The 24846-nt window shown below is 46.0% G+C and overlaps 1 protein-coding gene across 1 annotated transcript in view; it reads left to right on the top strand.

The window, feature by feature from the left end:
• Window positions 1–24846, top strand: part of TSR1 (TSR1 ribosome maturation factor) — a 140270-nt gene that overhangs the window by 107568 nt on the left and 7856 nt on the right. The window contains exon 13 of the mRNA XM_069226156.1: window positions 226–366. Within this exon, the coding sequence (XP_069082257.1) occupies window positions 226–366 (141 nt within the window). The remainder of the gene's footprint in view (window positions 1–225; window positions 367–24846) is intronic.

Consider the following 24846-nt stretch of genomic DNA (forward strand, 5'->3'; position numbering starts at 1 on the left):
TAATGAGTGATTTGAGGCACTGGGAAGAAGGTTCTGTTACAAGTAGTGCATGAACGAAATGTAGTACTATGCAGGGGCCTTTGGATTAAATGATAACTGGATGCATAAAGATCAGAGATGGAAGGCACTCCATGGGGTGGCAAAGCCAATGGGGGTGAGGTATAGTTGGAAGACTTGTTCTGCTGTGCATGTGACTGACCATTATCTTATGGCTTGATTTTAAAGGTATGCAGGATTTGGTGGCCACAGGTTCTCTCCTGTCTGTGGATCCTGACAGAATCATTGTTAAACGAATTGTGCTGAGCGGCCACCCCTTCAAGATCTTAAAGCGCACAGCGGTAGTGAGATTCATGTTTTTCAACCGAGGTACGAACTATGTGGAAAATGTGTGTCTGGCTGAAGGGAATGGAGAAATTACTAGAAGGGGAGTTAGGACACAGAATGACAGCAGGGGAGAGAAAGATGTTTGAGGAGGCGGTGGGGTTACAGGGATGCAGAGCTGGGGAGGAAATCATCATGTAGAATGGAAGCCATTTTGAGAAGGAGATATGTTTGGGAAAGAGGGTGACTTCAGAGAGTGACTGGGCTTAGGAAGGCCTGGAAAAGAGGGGCTCGGTTAGGATGTAGCCTTGGAGTTATATGTGTAATTAGCATGAGAAAGGGCAGTTTTAGAGAGGGCTTGGGAAGGAGAGATAAATGAGGATGGCTAGGGGGAGACAGAGGAGAGGTTTGAGCATGGAGGGAAACAAATGGGATCAAGTAAACGTTTTTTATTTGAAATTAAATTGCATAGTAAGGGAAATGGATTCTGCCTCTGTAAGACTGCCAGGCCTCTCCAAAGTGAGATAGTTAACTAGGACGTTAACTAAAAGAAAGGCTGTTAATTTCTTCCTAATTCCCCACATTTGTGGGTTTTTTTCTTACTGTTTGAATTAAAATAATATAAAATGTAGAACTAATGCATATTTGTATCCTCCATCCTAGGATCTTCATTAGGAGTCTTACACACTTAATAGAATTTCAAGCATATCCCTAAACAGTGGTGGTGTAAAAATTAGGAGGAAAGGGGTCAGAGAAATGAAAATCATAAGATACCTGACTTTTACAATAACAGATTTTACAAACTTCAGCATCTCCCAGAGATATTGATAGATCACTATTTGGCTGCTGTGAAAATCTCATCTGTGCTTTATTTATGGTGGAAACGATTCTAGAAATACTGGGAAAGTGAATGACCATGTCTCCCTGTCTGTGGCCAGCATAATAGTAGGTAATCCAATGTGAAAAGGCTTGGAATTTTCTAGGATTGATCTTGAAGTCGGTCCCTACCAATGTGTAGAAGCAGCCTGAGAAGTTAAGTCTACAGTGTACAAGAGAGGCTGTGTCTATTCCGGCACATTATTACCTGTGACGGGGGCTGCAGTCATATTCTGCCATACCTGGTGGTAGCTGCAGAGGATGTACGTTCCCTGCTCCCATAGTTTACTGACAGTCTAGTCTCCCATTCTCCTGTTGGAGGTTGCTGTGGCTATGACAGGCTGGTTGTGTTTGTGACCAATGGAGTGGTGATTTGGGCTAATTGCAGGCGTTGGAGGGTAGTGCAGGCGTAAAAGTGCTGAGCTGGGCTGAGGTTATCTTACTGATATATAAACTTGGTTTTGCAGCATGACTCCTTTTCTGGGTTCATATACTGTGCATTATTCCGCCATCTAGTGGTTGGGCCTGGAAACGTCCTTGTTCTTGTTTTCTCTCTTTTTCCTTGTGAACATTGCCTACCACTATTAGGTGGTAAATCCATCCCTTGTGACATCAGATGGCGCCCTGGAAGTTCCTGTGCGTGGTTGCCATCCTTAGATTTGTTTTTTCTGCTCTTGGGTCTAGAAGCACGACAGAGGAGCTCTGAAGAATCACAGAGAAAAAGAGAGAAAAGGAAATAAGAAGTCTGAAAATCACAGAAAAACACCAAAGCCACAAGAAGAGCTAAGGAACGGAGAAGGAGAGCCTTCTTCACCCCAACGGGGGACCCTACCAGTAGGATCCACGTGACCAGAGAATGAAGAGGGGAGAGTCAGAAAAGGGTAATGGTAAATACTATTTTTAAGTTCTGCCTCCACAAATTCGCAAAAAGAGACCCCCACGAAGTCTGCAACCTTTGTCTGCCGAGGAACTACAAGAACGAGGACTGCAAGGCCTGCACTTAGTTTGAATCTGAGACACTCAAGGTATGATGCTGACAAAGACTAGAACACTACACCATGGTAAGCACTTAAGCACAGGAATCTCTTAAATCCCTCCGCTTATCCTGTGACGTCGTGGAGAATGTTTAGAAGGCCGAACCAGCTCGAGGAGAGGAGTTGGATGTCAGAGACTCCGTAGCTGACGCCGGAAGGAGACAGATGTCTAGGAAGTTGGCAAATGATGCAGAGAATAAATAGCAAAAGGTAACAAAAATGCTGAAATGCACAGACGCAAAGTCTCTGGACTTATAATCCTCAAAGGCAGCCTTGCATCGAAATACTCTACGACCAAAGTTCAGCACAAGCAGAAAGAGCCACACGGGTCCCGACCAAAGGACACTGATGGAAGAAAATCGTCAATAAGACCTTTGATGTACACAGCTGTTCAAGAAGGAGCAAGAGTGAAGGGCAAGTATTTAGGGTCGGGAGAGCCCTCGACTTCAAAAAAAGAGAACACTGCCTATGATCAACTCTAAACAAAGATCGCTCGAGCGAAAGACGCTACTACTCGAAGCCAATACGCTGGCCCTGCTTCGGAGAAAGAAGGAGTTTGACGACTCCTTGAAGGAGTTTCATATCCCAACAAGACCCTCGGCAGCCACCGAGGTTGGAGACGACTATTCAGGCATGGCGGCCACAGCACCTGCAGAGCCTTATATAGAGGAACAAGAGGAGTTCTATTAACTCCAGGAAGTTGAAGAAGCAGCAGTGTCTGAGGAACAAAGCCAGTTCAAGGACACTTTGCAATATGTCGATGATGAGTCCACCAAGGAAGGGGTAGACCGCTATCCGTCTCCACAAAAGTGTCTACAGCCCTACGGTCATCAACAATGGGGGTGAGATAGAGGGCCTAATGCAGCATCTTCTAAGGAGTACCTGAAGGGGGCCAAGACCTTAATCCTGGAGGGCAAGAATTTTGCAGAAACCTACTTTAAATCTTTCCTGGAGCAGCAAACGTAGCCAGAAGGCAGATGTGTACTGGAGCAATACTCAGGATCATGGTTCAAAACAGAGGTGCAAGCCTCAATTCTCAACATGCCCCATAGAGGCGATGCTCTCTTTGGACAGGGTGTAGACAATACTCTGCAGCAGATAAAAAAGGACAACAACACTGCGAAGGCCACGGGAGCACTCCAGTTCAGAGGACCCTTCCGAATAGGAGGGGTCGCGAACAGAAGGCCCATGGGTAGGATAGCATTCACAGGCAGCAACAACAGCAGCCCCAAAGCCTCATGCATCAAACTACACAACAAGCGCTACACCATCAGTGGCAACTCCCAGTGAGGCAACTATTTTGAGGGAGAACAAGAGGAAGGGGCCAACTTCCTAGAGGGGGAGGATGATCAGGCAAGGGACTGGAGTGTCATCCAGCCCCACCGCTAAACCCCTGTGGGGGACAGAATATAGGGGTTCTTTGAGGAATGGAGGACAATCACATCAGACAACTGGATCCTAAACATAATAAAACATGGATACTTTATAGAACTCCTCAAGAGTCCTGCACACATACCCCGAAGGCCCAAAAAACTTCAGTGGACAGGAATTTTACACACCTCGGAAGTCGGAGAGCTCTTCCAAAAACAAGCCATAGAAAGTGTTCCCCCAATGGAAGCAGTGGGATCTACTCCCCATACTTTCTGGTACCAAAACAAGACTTACCACCAAGGCCAATCCTAAACCTCAGATTTCTAAACAGTTTCATACAAACTCAAAACTTCAAGATAGCAACGCTGCAAGGAGTAATACCATTCTTAAAGAAGGGGGATTATTTGGCCATCTTAGATCTAAAGGATACCTATCTACATGTATCCATGAACCAAAGACACACATTTGTTTGAGACAAGGTACACTAACAGTTCAGGATGCAACCCTTTGTGATACAATTGGCACCAAGAGTATTCACAAAGTGTCTAGTGGTGGTAGAAGCCCACCTAAGAAGGCAAGGCATTCATGTCTACCCATACCTAGATGACTGGCTAGTAAAAGCACAATCAAACGAAAAATGCGACAATGACATGCAAGCAGTGATTACAACACTGCAATGCCCCAGGTACACAATAAACCACAATAAGTCTTCACCACAACTGGGACAAGTGAAAGTGTTCCTGGGCGCAGCCATAAACTCAAGGACAGCACAAGCATATCCTGTCCATAAGAGAGCAGAGGCAATTGCAGAACAAACATGCCTTTACCAGAAGGGTTGGTCTCTGACAGTAAGGTCTGCCGTGAAGTTGATGGGCATGATGGCATCATGTATCCCACTCATACCGCATGTGAAATTGCAAATGCACCTCATTAAGGAATGGATCTGCAACAGATGGTCTCAAGCCACAGGGAGCTGGGAGGATATAGAACTTGTTACGGCAAAGGTACAAAGGGAAATGGAATGGTAGAACTAGACAAATGTGAACATACTGAGACCATTCAAAATACCAGCTCCCACAGTTACCATAACTATGGACAGATTCCACAAGGGTTGGGAGCACACACAGACAACCTAAAAGTCAGAGGACTAAGGAACACCAAGGATGCCGTGAAACACAAACTAACAGTTTTTCTTGCCTTATAAGTGTCCAGAGTGCATGTAATAGGTCAGACTGTATTGATACAGAGGGACAACACGATGACTATGTTCTACCTCAACAAGCAGGGGGGGGGGACGAAGTCCTTCCCTCTGTCCAAGCTAGCTCAGGAGATATGGAGCTGGGCAATTCCAAGAGAAATTTCAGTTCACCTATCAGGGAAACAAAACATGGAAACAGACAGTCTGAGCTGGCACGACAGCACCTTCCATGAATGGGAGATGAAATAGGAGGTACTGAGCAACATTTTCAAAGTTTGGGGCACACCAAGCATTGACCTTTTCAGAAGCCCAAGAAAATGCAAAATGCCAAGACTTCTCCAGGTTCCCACACCATCAATCGAAGGGGAAAGCCCTGTCAATATATTGGTCAAGGACATTTGCATATGCCTTTTCACCGATTCTTCTCCCCAAGGGTACTGGACAAGGCCAGACAACCAGGGATAACATTCATCCTCCTAGCCCTACAATGAGCCAGACAGACCTGATACTCAGACCTGCTGAAGGCGTCCAGAGGGCACATGATCTGAGGCAGAACAGGATCTGCTAAGGGAAACAGCCTTAACAATGCGTCTTGAACGACACTGTGCCTTTACAGCGCGGCTTGAACCACAAATGCATTTCTACAACAAATCCCTTTACCACGCAAGTCATTACAATGACTTGCCTTAGGGAAAGCGCTGTTGGACTTTAAGTGGTGGCGCAGACTGGAGTTGGAATAGTAAATTATACTATTCCAAAACTCCAGCGCTTTCCCCAAGGCAAGTCATTGTAAAGGTGGTGACACAATTCCATGTCAGCCAAAGCATACAACTAACAGCTTTCTTCCAAGAGCACAAGACAGGCCGAAAGAGCCCTTCACAATCTAGACGTGTAGAGGGCACTAATGTACTACCGATAGGAAACAAAAGGTTTTCGTAAGAAACCCCAATTATTCATCTCCTGTGCATGAGCAAGAAAGGGATCACCTGTGACCAAAAGAACAATTGCAAGCTAGATAGTGAAGATTATACAAACCTGCTACACCAGAGCAGGAAATCCATTACCTTTGTGCCCCATAGCACTGTAAACCAGGAAGAAGGGTGCACCACCTTCATTCCTTGCAAACCTACCCATTGAAGAACTGTGCGCAGCAGCAACCTGGTTATTTCCACACACCTTCACAAAACACTACTGTGTGGACATCCAGATGAGCAAGGAGGCACAGGTGGGACAGATAATACTACAACACCAGTTTGCTAACACATCAGCATTTTAATCCAATGAACCTAAGAGACAGGATACCGCTATGTAATCTTATGCACAGCATGTGGGTCGAGGAAATGATCCATGCAGCACAATGACATTTTTCCTTACCAGAAGGAGTAGTTTTGCAGGTTGAATATTTTTCTGGGTTCACATGTGACCCACCTGCCTCCTCAGGAATGGGAGATGAAACACAGGTGGGAAGGGCAATATATAAATATATTTTTTAAATGGAGGGAGGAAAATTAAAAAGGAATGTGAAGATGGCGACCATGTACTGGAACTTCTGTGGCGCCAACTGACGTCACAAGGAATAGTCTTACCACCAAATGGTGGTCGACAACACCCAAAAAAAAAAAAATAATGGAATGAGAGAAAACGAGGACGTTTCCAGACCCAACCACTAGATGGTGTAATAATGCAAAGCATGTTAATCTACAAAATTCTTCAAGCTGCAAAACTACTGCTACTGGTAAGTAACCGTTTCCTCCTTGAAAAAAGAGCGGTGGGTGTGTATAAGTGCTACACCAAACTGAGTAAGTGTTCCTTATATAAGAAAGAAGTAAAGCAAAACAGAAGATTGTAGGAAACTGGGTTTTAGTTGCAGTAGTCCCCCCCCACTTTTTGCCTGTTTTTTTGAAGCAACTTTGACTGAAGTGCACTGGGTTCATGTGAACCAGGTCCCCAGTGCCAGTGTTCCTGCCCCAAAACAAGACACCTGGGCACTTGATACCCAAGTGGGTAGGCATTTAGCACCTCTGTAAGCCCCTAGTAAATGGTGCCTCTGGGACCTAGGGCAGGGGTACTAAAGAGGGTCCCCCAAGAGTTGCAGCACAGCTGGTACCACTCTAAAAGAACCCAGGAGCAAACTCATACTGACTGCAACTGCAGGCTGGGTGTCTTGGTGCAGCTAAAAGTGAAAACACGATATGGCACACAGCCTGTGTGCCTTGTCCACTAACACTGCGTGCAATACATGTAAGTCAACCGTACAGCGGCCCTTACAGACCTAAGGCAGATGGCATAGATTAAATTTGTGGACATACCTGCAAGAGCAGATATGTCCCTGCTATGTCTTTATCGATTCTTAGACATAGTAAGTGATCAGGAAAGCCATTTTAAGTGCACATGCTTGACATTCATCAATACGAGTTGCCTAACTACATGATGGTTTCACTGAAAATAGGTATGTCTGTAATCAAACCTCTCATAATAATAAACACTCACTGATTCCAGTGATTGATTTATTAATACAGGCACCCACAGGGCTCCTTTCTGTGGTCAGCAGCTTGCTGTCTCAGGCTCTCACGAGTGGGACAGGTCCTTTGCCCCTGGCACAGCTCTTCCCTAAAGGGTCCCCCTGGGTCTAGGAGCCCTGCCGTGTAAGGCCCAAGTTCCTGGGACTCCGCTTCCTCAAGGGCTGATGGGACTACTTCTTGAGGAGTGGGGCTCTTAGCTTGGGGCTTTTAAGAAGCTGGCTTACCAGACCTCCTGCCTTTTCTCTTGGAGGGCTGGGCCATTATTCCAGGCTCCAGCACCTCTTTTCCAGCCTGAGCTTTACATCGTGCTCTTTTTTCACATACACCGATTCAGGTATGCCCAGCATAGCGGCATAGGTTTTTCTTTCGACCTCAGCCCCTGCCGAGGAGTCCAGATAATTTCCTAGCAGAGAGGCCACAGGAATTGCAGGGGATGTCACCACCTTTTTCTAGCCGGTAACCCATCCCCATTCTAAGGACACCATTGTCATGAGATTGATCATTGTTTGGTTGTCAGCATTGATGACTGCGAAAGTTTCACCAGTCAGATAATGTTCTGGGGATATCAGTTTTTCATTCACTATGGTGACACTTGCATCTGTATCCTTCAGTGCATCAACTCCGAGCCGATTAATTTGAGACTGTTGTCTGTACATCTCTAAATTAGTGGGCCAGACAGCCAGGGCAGCGACATCCACCCCACTCTCCGAGACTAAAGTTGCTTCTGTGAGCTCTTTGACACAGTCAGAGCCCACCTAGGATCCCATCTGGAGACTTACCACTGCAGCAGGAGCTTCAAGTAAACTAGGGGGATTATTTTTGGGACAGGCAGGGTCCTCCCCTTCGGTGCCCATTGCCTTTGCAATTAAAGCACCAACCCTTATTAGGGTCCCAGTTCTTACCCTGGTACCCACCCTTGGTCTGTGTTTTGTCTTGGGCCCACCCTCCTGAACAAGTTTTTGGAGGCTTTTCGGAGACTCTTTGTTTTTATCTTTAAACTGGTCACCAGCTTTCCCTTTTTGGGTGGGGAGCGGGGAGCTTTCCATTGCCTTTTATTTGGTCACCTTAACCATGAGTTGTTTTGGGATATTCCAGTCTTGATCCAGTGGCCTGCCTTCTTTCCCAGTTCTTGGGAATTGGACCTAGATCTACCAGGAACCAATGCAGTTTTTCGGACACACAGTTACTTAACCGATGCTCTTTCATTATAAGATTATAAAGCCCATCATAGTCTTGCTCCTAGTTCCCTTTTTAACCAGCCACCTGGTGTTTTAACTGAGAAGTCAACAATATCTTCACAGGATTGACTAGCGGTTTTCCTAGTCTCCCTGATCCTGTACTCCTCAGTTGTGAGTCCAAATCCCTCAATCAGAGTATCCTTCATTCGGTCATGTGACTCAGCATCTGCCTCATTCACTTTCTTAAGAACAGCTGCCAGAGTAGAGAGCCCCAATACTTTTGGCTACGTTTCCTTATTTTACAAGTCCTCTCAAAGGTTATAAACTACTTGGTGATATCATCACATTCTACATATTTGGGGGCAATCCCTTGGGGATCTTCTGGTCAAAAGCTTCTTCTTTCTCCCTATTTAGAATGTTGGTGCCACCAGAGAAGGGTCCTAGGCCCATCTCAGCTATTTCTTTCTGTATAGCCGAGAGTTTAGCCTCTAATTCTATGCTCTTAGCTAGCTTCTGGAGTTCAGCACCTTCACTGTCTCCATCTCCTGAGATACTATCAAAAGTGCTCCCAGTGGTGTTACTGTCAGTGGAGTTGTGGCAGGGTTCATCATCCTCATCGCCCTCTTCTTCCACACAAGGGGCTTCTTTACTTGCTATGGCTCTATTGTTTTCTGCCAGCAGCTGCTACAGATGGGCTTTTGTGAGGCTTAGACCCCATGGCAAGTTTCCATGTTTGGCAGGGGGCCTTAAGTTGGGCCAAGTTAAAGTTTTGGTAGGGTGCCCAGGTTGAGCTTCTGATGGATACAACTACCTGTGGATTCCTCACCTCATGGATTCCTCACCTCATGAATACTCCCATGGCGCCAGCATTCGACGGAAATCTTCTTACTAGTCTCTGCACGTCGACGAGGACGTCACTGTCTCGCACGCGACGCCGTCTGACGTCATACAGGCAATAAGAGGTCCTCGACGACGTGCAGACGTCAGTTCCCTTTTTTCCGTGCATTCGAAACGGTTATCTTCGAGGGAGCAACTGTTACTCTTGCGGTTACAGTGTATATCTTGCTGCGTACTCTTTCTCTGTGGAAATAATGTCGCAGAGAAAGTCTGGATTTAAGCCTTGTCGTGAGTGTGGAGGCAAGATGTCGGTGACGGATCCTCATTCCGATTGCCTTTGGTGTTTGAGCTCCGACCACGACGTCTCGACTTGTGATTCGTGTCAGCACATGAATCCGAAGGCCCTTAAAGAACGCGAGGCGAAGCTGTTTATGGCCAAGTCAAAGGAGAAGCATCACAAGAAAAAGTCTTCTCCAAGACATCGGCGTCATCGAGACTCCCGGCGCCGTAGAGAATCTCGGCGTCATTCAAGGGAGGCTCGTTCCAGGTCTCCGGATCGGCGCCGGAGGACATGGGAGGTCAGCCCCACGGTGACGCCGCATCCTTCGACGCCGTTGCTCTCTCCGGCGTCTCCAACTTCGCCTGGACAGGCGTCGGTGATTGAGGTATTGGAGCCTCAAGTGTTTTCTCCGGCGCAGACGCCGAGGCCGGCGTCGGGGTCGCCTCCGAGTCAGGCACCCCAGTATCCGGCTTTTCCCACCCCTGGAGCCGATAGTTCCGCATTCTTGAATGCGATGTATGCCATCTTCCAACAGATGGCTCCAGGGGGTGCTCCGGCTGGGCCTTTGGCCTTTTCTTTGGGTGATCCTGCGCCTCTTCGGCCGGCACCCTTTATGCCCTTTCTCCCGTTTGGGAACGTGGGCTCGGCGCCAGTGTCGGCGCCGGTGGCCGCTCCGATGGCTTCGGAGGGATTGGCCCCAGGGATTTCCATCCCGTCGACGTCGAGATTTCGGCCTGTGACTCCGGTGGGTCCATCCGTTTCATCTGCTCTTCAGTCGGCGCCGAAGTTACCTGTGGCGCCGGATGCGGCATCGGTGGCTTCGGAAGATCGGCGCCGATCTCCGACTTCGGCGGAGGTATTGTCGACTCCGCGGATTGAGCAACGACTGCATTCAAGGAGGCATGCTCTCCGGGTACTAGAGGAGCAGGAGTACCAACGAGCCCTAGAGGAAGGAGAGCTAGAGGACTCGGGTGATGGGCTGCGTGGACTGGAGTCGGCCAGTGGGCTGGACACTTCCCCTGAGTGGGACCTTTCGTCCCCGGGGGAATATACCGAGGAAGCTGCTTCCTTTCATACAGTGGTACGGAAGGCAGCTAGTTTTTTGGACCTGCCTTTGCCGGTGGTGGAGGCAAAACAAAACCTTTTGACAGAGGTGTTGCATCCGGCCTCAGCCGCGGCGGAGCCTCTATTACCTTTTAATGACGCTCTGCTGGATCCGGTTTTAGAGGTGTGGAAGAAGCCGGCATCTTCCCCAGCAGTTCACAGAGCCGTGAACAGGAGGTATCGGACGGCTCCAACTGATCCTGGTTTCCTATCTAGGCACCCTACGCCGGAGAGCTTGGTTGTGCAGGCCTCCTGTTCGTCCAAGTCAGCGCCTGGTTCTTTTCCGACGGTGCCGGGGGACAGAGATTCAAAAAAGCTGGAGGCGCAGTCGAAGAAGATTTTTTCGTCCTGCAGTCTGGCTTTAAAAGCCACCAATGCAACCTGTATCCTGGGGAGGTATATTCATGCTCTGATGGATGACATCTCCTCTTCGTTTACAGAGCTTCCCCAGGGTCTTTTGGATCTTGTCTCTGATGCTCAGGCTGCTGCGACCCAAATTATCCAGACGGGACTGGATACCACCGACTCGGTAGCCAGAGCAATGGGCACAACTGTGGTGGAAAGGAGACAGGCCTGGCTCCGTAACTCGGGCTTTTCGGCAGATGTACAGTCCACATTGTTGGATCTCCCGTTTGATGGGGACAAACTGTTTGGGGCTAAGGCTGATTCGGCCTTGGAACGGTTTAAGGAGAGCAGGGCCACGGCTAAGTCGCTGGGACTCCAAGCTCCTTCTTCCACGGCCTCTTCCAGATTCTTCAGGAGGTTTCGTGGATTTGGGCGTGGCTCTTCCTCCTCTTCCTTTTGGGGAAGATATCAGCAACCTGCCTCTTCCCATCCCTATAGATCTTTTAGGGGGAGGGGTAGGGTCCGCACCAGGGGAGCTTCTCAGCAGCACTCTGCCTCTTCCTCACCCTCTGGCGGGGTGCAGCAGGGGAAGCAGCCTTAGGCTTCCACCATTTCCCACTCACTCCTCTCCTGTAGGGGGAAGATTACAGCATTTTCTCACCAAATGGGAGACTGTTACGTCGGACACTTGGGTTCTCAGTGTTGTGGGAAAAGGCTACACCCTTCCCTTTCGGGAGTTTCCGCCCCTCATCCCGCCCCGCCCTTTGTATTGTTCACAAGAACACCTCCTGTTGCTAGAACAGGAGGTAGAAGTCCTCCTTTTAAAGGGCGCGGTGGAGTTGGTCCCGGAGCAGGAAAGGGGTCAAGGAGTTTACTCAAGGTATTTCCTGATTCCCAAGAAGGATGGTCGTTTGAGACCAATTCTGGACCTGAGGATCTTGAATTGGTTCCTCAAGCAGGAAAAGTTCAAGATGCTGACCCTAGCACAGGTGCTTTTGGCGTTGAACATGGAAGACTGGATGGTGTCTGTCGACTTGCAGGATGCTTACTTTCATATCCCGATACTCAAGTCACACAGGAAGTATCTCCGGTTTGTGGTGGGATCGCAACACTACCAGTTTGCGGTCCTTCCGTTTGGTCTTACTTCAGCACCTCGAGTCTTCACGAAGGTGATGTCGGTGGTTGCGGCAGAGCTCAGAAGGAAGGGGATAGCAGTATTCCCTTACTTGGACGATTGGTTAATCAAAGCCAAGTCCCCGGAGCTTGTGTTGCGTCATCTGCAGTCAACAACCCAGTTGTTGTTCGACCTGGGCTTTTCGGTGAACGAGCCCAAATCTCACCTAGAGCCCTCTCAGCGCCTCCTGTTCATAGGGGCAGTACTGGATACAACATTGGGTCGGGCCTTTCCTCCGGATTCAAGATATTCAGGATTTGGTTCCAATGTTTCGAAATGGAGCGGTAGTTCCAGTCCTCAAGGTCCTTCGTCTGCTCGGTCTTTTTGCCTCCTGCATTCTGTTGGTCACGCATGCTCGCTGGCACATGAGGGCTCTTCAGTGGTGCCTCCGAAGGCAGTGGTCTCAACACAGAGGGGATCTAGAGGGTACTGTCAAGATCTCCAGAGATGCTGCTGTGGATTTGAAGTGGTGGATTGCAAGCAACAATCTTTCACAAGGAAAGCCGTTCCAGCAGTCGCCACCAGTGACAACAGTCATAACGGATGCTTCCACTCTAGGGTGGGGAGCTCATCTGGGGGATCTGGAGATCAAAGGTCTTTGGTCTCCAGAGGAACAGATTTTTCACATCAATCTGTTAGAGTTACGGGCTGTACGTCTGGCTCTCAAGGCCTTCCTCCCTTCCCTTCGTGGTCAGTCGGTACAGGTCCTAACGGACAATACTACCACGATGTGGTACATAAACAAGCAGGGAGGAGTGGGGTCGTACCTTCTCTGCAGAGAAGCTCTTCGACTATGGTCCTGGGCAAAGGACCATCGGATTTGCTTGATAGCAAACCATCTGGCCGGAGTTTTGAACGTGCGTGCGGACAGTCTCAATCGCCACTTCTCGGCAGACCACGAGTGGCGTCTCCATCCAGATCAAGTCCGTTTAATCTTCCAGAAGTGGGGGTTTCCTCGGGTAGATCTGTTCGCCACTCGAGAGAACGCGCATTGTCCGTTGTTCTGCAGCCTTCAGTATCCGATGCAGGAAGCGTTGGGGGACGCGTTTCAAATGACCTGGTGCGGCCAGTTGCTTTACGCGTTTCCTCCCATACCCTTGATTCCTCGAGTATTGAGGAAGATTCGCCAAGACCGGGCTCTAGTAATCTTAATAGCTCCGGATTGGCCAAGGAGGGTGTGGTACTCCGACCTTCTTCAACTCTCAACGTGCCCGCCGCTCCGTCTCCCTTTCAGGGCAGACCTCCTCTCACAGTCGCAGGGGCAGGTTCTACACCCCAACCTCCAGAGTCTGCACCTACATGCCTGGAGATTGAACGGGGCAACCTGAGTTCCTTCTCTCTCCCGCCTGAGGTAGTGGATGTTATATTAGCGGCCAGGCGACACTCCACTAAATCTATCTACGCTAATAGGTGGTCTAAATTTGTTGCGTGGTGTGGAGAGAGGCAGATTGATCCCTTACATGCTCATCTATCGGACATTTTGTCTTTTGCTCTATCTCTGGCGCAAAAAGGTTGTGCAGTGGCTACCATTAAAGGTTATTTATCGGCCTTGTCAGCCTTCATATGTCTTCCAGACCAACCATCTTTATTTAAATCCCCTATTGTTATCAGATTCTTGAAAGGTCTTCTAAATCAATATCCTCCAAAGCCATTCGTTATGCCGCAATGGGATTTGTCCTTAGTCCTGACTTTCCTTATAGGGTCCCCTTTTGAACCTATGCATTCTTGCCCCTTGAGGTATTTGGTTTTAAAAACAGTCTTCCTGATAGCTATAACATCAGCAAGGAGAGTGAGTGAGTTGCAGGCCTTATCAGTAAAACCCCCTTATACAACTTTTTATGGGGATAAGGTGGTGTTGAGGACCAAGGCTGCTTTCCTCCCGAAGGTTGTTTCACCCTTCCATTTGGCTCAGGCAATTACTTTGTCCACGTTCTATCCTCCGCCTCATCCTTCCAAAGAGGAAGAAAGACTGCACCGTCTGGACCCAAAGAGAGCGTTGAGCTTCTTTATCGATAGAACAAGGGATTTCAGGCTGGAGGATCAGCTGTTTATTGGATACGTGGGCAAGAGGAGAGGAAAGGCAGTCCACAAGAGAACACTATCCAGGTGGGTTGTTCTTTGCATTAAAATATGTTACTCTTTGGCAAAGAAGGATCCTCCTGAGGGCATTAGAGCTCATTCCACCAGAGCTAAGTCGGCCACTTCGGCCTTAGCCAGAGGTGTTCCTGTGGTCGACATCTGCAAGGCCGCAACTTGGTCGTCCCTTCACACTTTTGCAAAACATTACTGTTTAGATTCTGAGGTTAGAAGGGACGGCCATTTTGCACGGTCAGTGCTGCAGGATTTCTTGGTTTGACCATTTAGGCACCCACCGCCGGGCGTGGTACTGCTTTGGGACTCTATTCATGAGGTGAGGAATCCACAGGTAGTTGTATCCATCAGAAGAACGAGTTACTTACCTTCGGTAACGACTTTTCTGGTGGATACATTAGCTACCTGTGGATTCCTCACGGTCCCACCCGCCTCCCCGTTGCCTTTATGGTCTTGCCAAGTAATCCTTGAGTGCGCTCCTCTTGGTCCTTGAGGGTGCAATAGATGTATATATATAATATATTTATATATATATATGTGTATATGTGTATATATCTTTATGTATATACTTGGTGTGTGTATATATTTTAAAAGAGAGAGTTTTATATATATATATATATATATATATATATGTACATAAAAAGATTTACAGTTATTCATACAATGTGGTGTATTTTACAATATAATGGATGTTGCCTTGCTCTTTCATTGCATTGCCTGGTTGTTCTCATGCACGTAAAAAATGATTGGTACTGACGTCTGCACGTCGTCGAGGACCTCTTATTGCCTGTATGACGTCAGACGGCGTCGCGTGCGAGACAGTGACGTCCTCGTCGACGTGCAGAGACTAGTAAGAAGATTTCCGTCGAATGCTGGCGCCATGGGAGTATTCATGAGGTGAGGAATCCATGAGGTGAGGAATCCACAGGTAGCTAATGTATCCACCAGAAAAGTCGTTACCGAAGGTAAGTAACTCGTTCTTCTGGGATATACTTGCTGCCTCAGACATGTTTTTTTGAAATAGTTGGGACCTTTTTTTTTTCTTTTCTTTTTTTTTTTTTAAACTTAAAAAAAATCTAAGTGGACTACTAAAATGCCTAACTAAAGTATTTTTACATTCTAAACAGTTTGGACCGGGGGACTAGGCTTTATCAGTAAATTTTAAACAATTTAGAAAAAAATTAGAAATTGGAAAAAATGTTTCCTAACTAAATACATTTTTTGGTTCTTTTGTGGTATCACTTATAAACAGAGTGGTAGAGCAGATTTCAAGTCTTGTATCCCACCACTGCGCTACCAACATATAAAGCTGGCTTTTTAAATGATATGTCAAAATGAGATAAAGAGTTCAGGGGCTCCCTTGCTAGTGGACAGGAGCTTGCTCTAGCAATCCCAAGGTGCTCTTTTATGGGGTAGTGTGGTCGAGCAGCCTTAAGATTATCAGAAAGGAGTGTTAGACATCTGCAAATACACACAGAGTCAATAAATGAGACACAGGACTCAAGGAGGAGATCACACTAGTTTACAAAAATAACAAGTATCTTTATATTTGTTAGTAAATCCCTTAACTGGAGGGCCTCAAATGTGGTCTTAAAACTGCTTTTTTTGGTGATTGTTGGATGGATTACCAAGTGCCCTATATATTCAGATTTCACAGGCCTGTATTTGCTAAGTTTAAAATCTAATTTACATTTCCGTGAATTATTTAATTCTGCATTTATGAAACATATCCGATCAAAATCTGCACTCATCTTTACATCATATTTCAAGTAGTCCATTATGGAGGGCCCAGGTGAGACTTGGCGTGAAGTTAATGAGGCAAGTCACTGGACAATAGTAACATTGTACCAGACTGTGAGAATAGTCTCTGCCGGTGTGCTTAAATATGCGTTAGGTTGTCATAGACCTCTTCTTAACCAAGTACCATCCCATTGTTTTCTCCCCATGACTGCTTTTGCTTTATGTTGTCATAACTTATCTTTTTTCTGTTTGAACCATACAAACACCATTCTCAGTTGGGTTGCTTGAAATTATGCTTTAACGTTAGGTAAAGCCACACCGTTTGCAGTTCTTTTCCTTTGTAGGGACTTCAATAGAAATAGCTTGAGAAGTTTTCCATACGACATGTGAGATATTTTGTTGAAGTTTAGTAAAATATTGGGGGTATCTACTTTCAGCGTAAGCACTTAGAAGAAAAAAAAAAGAACTCTAGGCAGTGCATTAATAGTTACCTATTCTGCGTAGCAAAGAAACATAGAAGACCCACTGAAACCATAAACTCCTTTAAGGTGCAACAGCTCATTCATTGCCCAGTCGTTTTAACCTCAAGTCTTAAAAGGAACAAATTTTATTTCAAGCCAGGTTTTTCAATATTTGGAGCTGAAATATCAATGCAGGAAGGTATGTCACTGAGCTACTTAGTGTTAAGAATCAGTCTGTGAGCAAGATTAATTGATTAATTTGTACATCTGGCCCAAACCATCAAATGTCTCTAAATATTCGGATTCAAAATGCAAGCAGTTCAGTACTTAATGCAGGAAGGAGCAGGGAAAGGAGAAATCTCTGTTTAGTTTTTCTTTTCAGCTTTATTAGATCCAACTTCTGGCTGTGTAATGCTATTCTTGCCAAGTGATTATACTAGCTGGCATCTCCACTTTAAGGAAGTTAGGGCTTATACCCATCTCTTTCAGATAAAGTCTAGGTAATGGCTAGTCTTCATGGTTAAAGGCCTTTTCGCATCCAAGGATACCAATATTATGGTTACTTTCTTTCTTTGGGCCTTCTCAGGTGGGCGAACTACACGTCTAAAATCATGGTGTATCTCCCTGTCTGTTAATGCATCCACATCAACAGTAGATTATGTCTGGAGTCATTTGTTGAGCCTACGAGCCAAGCTAACGGTAGAGTTTTGGTCTAAATGAGGAGCAAAGAGCATCTTGCCTGGTTTAAGAATAATTGAAAAAAAACGTAGATCTTTGAGAGCATTACCCTCTCCGCCTTTGTAATATGGTTCTACAGAGCCATCACTTTTAAAAGTAAGAGTGGAGAAAAGGTTTCTAAAAGTTACCAGTGTTGCTGCTGCCTGGGACAGAGACTTCATTGGTCCCTAGATTATGAATAGTTGATTGCAGACGTTTCCACTGTTGTGACCAGCTCAGCAGTGATCCTGGTGTGCTTATCAGATATAAAGTTATTTCAGAATGTATTTTGCAGCAAAAAGGTTTTATACATTTTTCCACATTTTTCTAATTTTTGCTTCTCCATCAGACAAGAGCCTAACCTAGATCATATCTCACAGGTATAGGCCATTTCCACGTTTTCTTTTAATTGTCTAGTTAATGTGTTGATTACTTGTAGCGCAAGTTCTGCTTTATTATTAAGCCTGGTCTTTAGTTGGCCTTTGAGTGTCAACCTTACCCTTAGGAGTTTAATTTTGCAAGATTACCTACATTTTACTCCTGTTTTGTATACTCTCACCAAATATCCCTCGGGCAGTGGCAGCAAGACAGTACTGAAAATGTGTTAGTTGAGCCCTTCCCTCTACCAGGTTTCCGTCCCACACCAAATTAAAATTCCTTGTGACGATAATATCAATCTTTGCTATTCATTTGCATCATAAAATTAATTAGAAAAGCATTTTGATTTACATTATAGGTGTAAAGCATTGCCAGTGTTACTTTGGTGTCTCAGGATTGCTCCAAAGTACCTTTTACCAACAGGATTCTACTTTCTCTATCCTTTTTAGGTCGAGCATACAAGCACTCTGACCTGTTGTAATCTCTCTGTGGGCTTTTAACCACGCCCACCACACACCCATGACTATCACTCATTCATGGGCTGGCCTTTCAAAAATCCTTTGTTATCATTGGTAAATGCTTAATGTTTGTCCCTCCTTGGGGCAGTTTGGTTACCACCTTGCCCGTCGACCCTGTTACATTGTTAATTGCACGTTTGACACTGTTTGACTACAAGCAAACTTCTTTTTTCTTTTGTGTCTCTCCTTCGCGCTCATGCTCATGGCAGCCGTGGTGCTTTAAATCGGCTTGTTTTGTTTACAATATTCTTGAAAAAAAAAATCGTACTTTTTTCAAGTAAACAGAGTTGTACGCTCAGGAAGAAACTTGGTTCTTGTAGAAATGTATTTTGGAAACACACAACGAAGAAGCAGAAGTTGACTCAGAGCTGTAATTCGTCAGCAAACCTCACTAAACCTTTAGCCAATTAGCTCTACTGGCGCCGAAGAGAACCGATGCAAGAAACACTGTTTTATATGAGATCTACAGGGGCAGGCTGTGTGGGGGCCCTATCCAAGGGTCTTCCGTGGTGGCTGCCTACCAGGCAATACTTATGCTACCATTAAAAGATGCCCATCTTCCCCCGGGCCACGACGACAGTACAGCAGCCCCTTCAGGTCAACAATAGTACAGCACCCCCCCAGATCATCCTGTCATTTCCCTACCAGTTGTCTCATTTGTGAGGGAGAGAGCATTCTGGCAGCGGTCTCCCTGGGCCTTACGTGTCTACCACCAGGTGCCAACCCATGTGAAGACTGCCACACACACCGGCCCTGCAGCATTATTACAAGACCCAACGCAGGGGCCACTTGCTGGTGATAAGGTGCTCTCTGTCACCTGGCAAAGGTGTCATATGAGTACATAATCACACCAAGTGATATCATTCCACCATGCCTGTACACAAGTGTGGGAAGCGGTGCTCCCTGTTTAACACACACTGTATCATCTGCTTGGAGGAGAGGGGTCACCGGTTGGCATGATATGTATGTGCTGGGCCCAGTACTTGGGAACATGCACTTGGAGTGTAATGCAGCACAGCTACGATTAGAGTCATGCAACACAGTTGGTTTTGATAGCAGCCTCCTATCACAAGTTAGACAATGATGGCTTTTTTTCTTTGCTTTTTTTTATACTGCAAGTGTGTCCTGCAGTCCAGACCCCTTAGGCATAACATGCAGACTAATGTATACATTATGGGCCTGATTACAACTTTGGAGGAGGTGTTAATCCGTCCCAAATGTGACAGATACACCACCAGCCGTATTACGAGTTCCATAGGATATAATGGACTCGTAATACGGCTGGTGGTATATCCGTCACTTTACCGTCACTTTTGGGATGGATTAACACCTCCTCCAAAGTTGTAATCAGGCCCTATGTCTTGAGTGAAGGTGGGGAAAATGTTTCTTTCTTTCCAACACCTTTGCTGCTACACATTGGAGCTGTGCAGTGGTTCGGCACACATTATACTTGCCCTGTCAGAGCGATCGTGATTCCATGTTATCCATTTAAACACAAAACATTAAGTATGTTGCTCAGGCCTGTTTAGCAGGCCACAGACCCAGCAGAGTTCAACTTACTAGTGTCCACAGTAGAAGGGAAAGAGGAACACAGTAAAAAAAAAAAAAAAAAAAAAAAAAAGATGGAATACCTCACAGATCTGTTATTTAAAGGGCATTTTTGGGAATTTTAGATGCTGCCAATTAAAAATGCAAGTGGTTACATGAGATTTAGTTTTCTGAACACCTGCATAATTAAAAGGACTCGGTGCAGGAAGATTGTTACAAGGTTTAAAGGGATGACGTAGTTTCGGTGGGAAACAGGCATGTGCAGGGGAAGCTGCTTGCACTAACAATAATTACTCGGTCGGTGTCAGAAAGTTACTTCTAATATTGATTGACCTTGGTTAGAACAACTGTTTACAGAACCAGGGAGTGTACGTAATAAACACAATGAAAAAGGGATTAGCAGAGACATAGAGGTGATGACATGTCCGCTCTGCTGGTGTCTCACTACCACGTACATAGCTCATATTTCCCTACACTAATCCACCACAAATCCTTTTGGGTTCTGGAGTAGCGTGCTACTCGCTGAAAAACGCTTTGACGCCTATGAAGGGGTACAGTTACAATAAAGGCGCAGGGGTTTGCGCCTTCTCATACCTGGCTCATTAAACCTGTAGCAATCTCCCACAACACATTAGAGCCTTCTTATCTTCTTCTTGACGTCCTCAAGAAGCAGAAGATCTGGCTCTTCAAGTAAGCCCTCCAGGCTGGTCTCACACACCAGCTACATTACACTTCACATATTATTTTCTCCTGGTGCTTTCTTCTACGTTCTTTTGCACTTCCATCTCTTCCTCCATCCTCCTCTACTCTGAAACCATTACTCCCACTTCCCTTGTCCCGCTCTCTGTCTCTTGTGTTTAGCCTCCTTCCTCACCTCTTCCCTTTTCTAATTCCTACCCAGGGATATCTTAAGGATTTTGGGGGCCCTGGGCCAAATGTATTTTGGGAGCCCCTGTTTGGAACAGCTCTGAATTTATGATCCTATTTTAGCTTTTTCATGCCCCTTTTGGCCAGGTCACCGCCAATGCACAGGCACACTGGTCCAAATTGTAAATGTGCTTACATCTAATATTCGGGGATAATAATGTGTGCACAAGCACTTTGACCTGTTGTTAGTCTTGTGGGCTTTTAACCACGCCCACTGCATTCCCATCACTTTCACTCATTTGTAGACGTGCCTCTCAAAAATCCTTTCTAATCACTATTAAATGCTTTGTTTGTCCCCCTTTGAGGCAGTTTTGTTACCACTTTGGACACCGACTGTGTTACATGGTTAATTGCAGGTTTGCTGATATGTTTGACTGAGAGCAAACTATTTTTTCCGTTTGTGTCTCTCCTTTGCGCTCATGGCGGCCATGGCACTTTGAATCGGCTCGCTTATAGCAAATGTTTACAGCTCCAACAGCTCTAACTCGAGCAAACATGCGACCCATTGCATTGCAAATGCTTGTTGTCTTTATTATTATTATTATTATTACAGTGAAGGTGTCTGGGAATGTAAATTGCCACGTTATGTTTAAAGGTTGCGGTGGTATGTAGCACCTCTAAGTGTTTTTTATATTTCATTTTCTATTGATCTATAATGCAGGTGCATCTCCTGAAGAAAAATAATAAGGCCAATTTTGAGGCCCTTTCTATTAAAAAAAAAAAAAAAAAAAAAAAGTTATTTTAATAATTTAGGTAGAGCTGTCAAAAACCTGTTCAAACCACTCCAGAGGATGGCAGCAGCATATCGTTTCACTTCCCCTAATCACTACTGTGAAACTGCATTAACAACAAAGAATGAATAATGGTTTCTAGACAAAAGATGGGTCTCCACAAGAATACGTCCCTGATAGCCCTGCCCAAATTCCATCCTAAACAAAGATGCTTAGTAAACTAAACATATCAAAAGACTACAATGCCCACTCGGGAAACTAACCTATAAACAAAAACCCATTAATAGAAAGCAGCATAATAAGTTTATCTGACCCCACGTCAGAGGCCTACCACTTTACCTTTGGCAAATGTACTCACGCCTGATCTGACCCTCCCACAAGACACTGACATATCCGAAGGAGAACAAGAGGAAGGCGAGCTCCTCGACAACAATCGGAGTGGGAGAAATATATAATTCCAGCCCTACCTTCTCCTTCACCTTCAAAGGTCGACTCACCTCCAGAGGATATCGGAGGATTCCATAATCTTATGGAAAGGGCTGCCAAACGATTTGCACTTCCCATGCCATCCAAGCAAACTGATTGCTTTCTCCATGACTTTAAGGAGCCATTCCAAAAATCAGTGCGCTCCATGCCAATAGTCAATTACATATGGGAAGAAGGCCATGCAAAACCTAGCGACAGTCATACCAGTGCTTCCACGCCTAGACAAGAAATAAAAAGCACCTGAAGATTCCCCAGCATGCTTGACTGGTCATCCTCACCCAGGTTCGGTGGTAACACAAGCAGCCCAGAGAAGACCCAAAATTTCGTCTTTATCAATATCTGCACCTCTGGATAAGGAAGGAAGACGATTGGACAATATTGGCAAAAGATTCTTTTCACTGTCCAGTCTAACTGTAAGAGCGGCTAACTCCCTTGCAGTTTTAGCTAGATGTGACAGGCAATTATGGGCTGACATCGCCCCATTTATTGATGAACTGCCGGAGGACATTAAACTAGAAGTTAAAAAGATATTACGTGAAGGGGAATGCACATCGGCAGAAATAATAGACTGTGCGATGGACATAGCCACTATTGCATTTCGTCAACTTGCAGGGCTGCTGTTCTAAGAAGACAAGCTTGGCTGAAGTCCACATCGTTTCGCCCGGAAGTACAAAATAAAATACTAGCCCTTCTGTTTGATGGACAAGCGCTTTTTGGGAAGCATATTGACGAGGCATTACAGTCAATAAAATCTGACAGAGACAGCGAAATCTTTGGGAACGCTGCAATTTCAAAAGTCTTCCTTTCGTAGCACCAGAGGACGTGGGATGCCTTCATATATGGGAGGCTATCAGCAGTTTAGATATCCATCGTTCACATCAACCTCACAACAATTTTGCCAGCAATATTCCCAAAGGCAGCCTCCGCAAGCGGCTTACAATAGGGCTGCCTCCAGAGGACGTCCAGCTAAGGACTCAGCTCAGATATTATGATGTATCCAGGGCTCCGGCTGCCGACAAACATCTACCTCTAAAACTAGGGGGGGAAATGCTGTTATTTCGGCAGCAATGGCAAACCATAACATTGGACCAGTGGGTCTTACAACTGGTAAAGTGTGGATACACGCTGGAGTTTGTCCAAATACCTCCTCCCTATCCTCCTCGCAAGACTTCTCCAAAGTATCTGCACCAACTGAAGATGGAGGTCAACAAAATGCTTCTCAAGAGTGCAATAGAAAAGGTGCCACTGTTAGAACAGGGGGGAAGGATTTTACCCCAGATTCTTCCTCATTAGCAAGAAATGGAAGGACTGGAGACCGATCCTCGATCTCAGAGAGTTAAACACCTATTTGAAAAAGCAATAATTCTGCATGATAACTCTCCAGGAAGTCCTTCTCCGATTGAACCACAGAGACTTTCTGTCTGCCCAGACCTGAAGGACGCATACTTCCACATCCCAATTCATCGAGCCAACAGACCGTGCCTAAGATTCACAGTAACCCGAAGCCATTTTGAATTTCGAGTCCTTCCATTCGGCCTAAAATCGGCTCCCAAGATATTCACAAAGTGCCTAGCACCTATTTTGGCTTTACTCAGGAGAAGAAAGCATCAGGTACGATTGGCTGATAAAAGCAAACACCTTCTCAACAGCACGCAGGTCAACAAAAAAGTGCTTTGCCTTACTGAACAGCTTAGGTCTAACTATAAATTGGGAGGAGTCCAAACCGCGACCATCACGCACGATCACTTTTCTAGGGTCAAACCTGAACACTCAATCCAGCATAGCCTGCCCCACTGTAGAAAGACAACAAAGACTAGTATCTCTGGCATAGTCAGCGCAAGGAAAAGAATCCATTTCCCTACGCCTTTACAAGTCGTTATTGGGGATGATGCCTTCATGCATCCCTTTAGTTCCATTTTGCAGACTCAAAATGCGCCCCTCCAGGAGCAACTCAGTCTGCAGTGGGTTCAGATCTTGGGAAGCTTCGAAGGCCACATTAAGATCACTCCGTCCATCACCAAAGCTGTGGGATGGTGGTCTCAGAAGCATCATCTTTCCATAGGCCTCTCATTTCATCAGCGGCCAGCCCCATGGGTTATCTCCACAGACCCTCATTAGGTGGTTGGGGAACGTTTTTGCAGGACCTGCAAATAAGTCGCAAATGGCCACCACTGTTTCGAACACTGCACATCAGTCTACTACAACTAAAAGCAGTTCACCTGGCCTTGAGGGGTTCCTCCCAAAGATAGCCATTTCAGAGGTGTTAATAAGAACAGACAATACCACTGCAATGCATTACATCAACAAACTGGGGGGTACACGATCCCTTCCTACTTCCAAGGAAGCTCAGGAGATATGGGATAGGGCCATGCATTATGGAATACCACTGACCGCAGTTCATCTCCCAGGGAATCAGAACAAGATAGCAGACTCTCTCAGCAGACTAGAATCAGTCTGTCACGAATGGGAACTGGATCAGTCCACAGTCAACCACATATTTTCTCAATGGGGAACACCCAACCTCGAACTCTTCGGCAGCCGGTCAAACACCAAATGACAATACTACGCAAGTTGGCATCACCAACGGGGATCATTGGGGAATGCGTTTTCCAATGCATGGTGCGGAATCTTTGCCTACTCTTTTCCGCCCATTCCTTTGATTCCTAACCAAACTGAAGAGGGAACCAAGCACACCGATATTATTAGCCCCATACTGGCCTCGCTAGCATTGGTTCACTAAGCTTCTTCTTTTCTCAGTGAAACCTTGCATCACCCTGAAAATATCTCCACAACTGCTGACAATGAACAACAGGCAAGTCTTGCATCAGACTCCTCAATCAATGCAATTATCAGTATGGCTCCTGAGCACCATGAGTTCGCACATCTAGACATCCCACAGGAGTGCAGATATATACTGTCAAGGGCCAAAGCAATTAGCACCAATAAAACATATCCATGTAAATGGAAGAGGTTCTGTTTATGGTGCCAACAGCAACAGATTTATCCTAT

This window comes from Pleurodeles waltl, chromosome 3_1 (genome assembly GCF_031143425.1).
Source record: "Pleurodeles waltl isolate 20211129_DDA chromosome 3_1, aPleWal1.hap1.20221129, whole genome shotgun sequence".
Classification (NCBI taxonomy): domain Eukaryota; kingdom Metazoa; phylum Chordata; class Amphibia; order Caudata; family Salamandridae; genus Pleurodeles; species Pleurodeles waltl.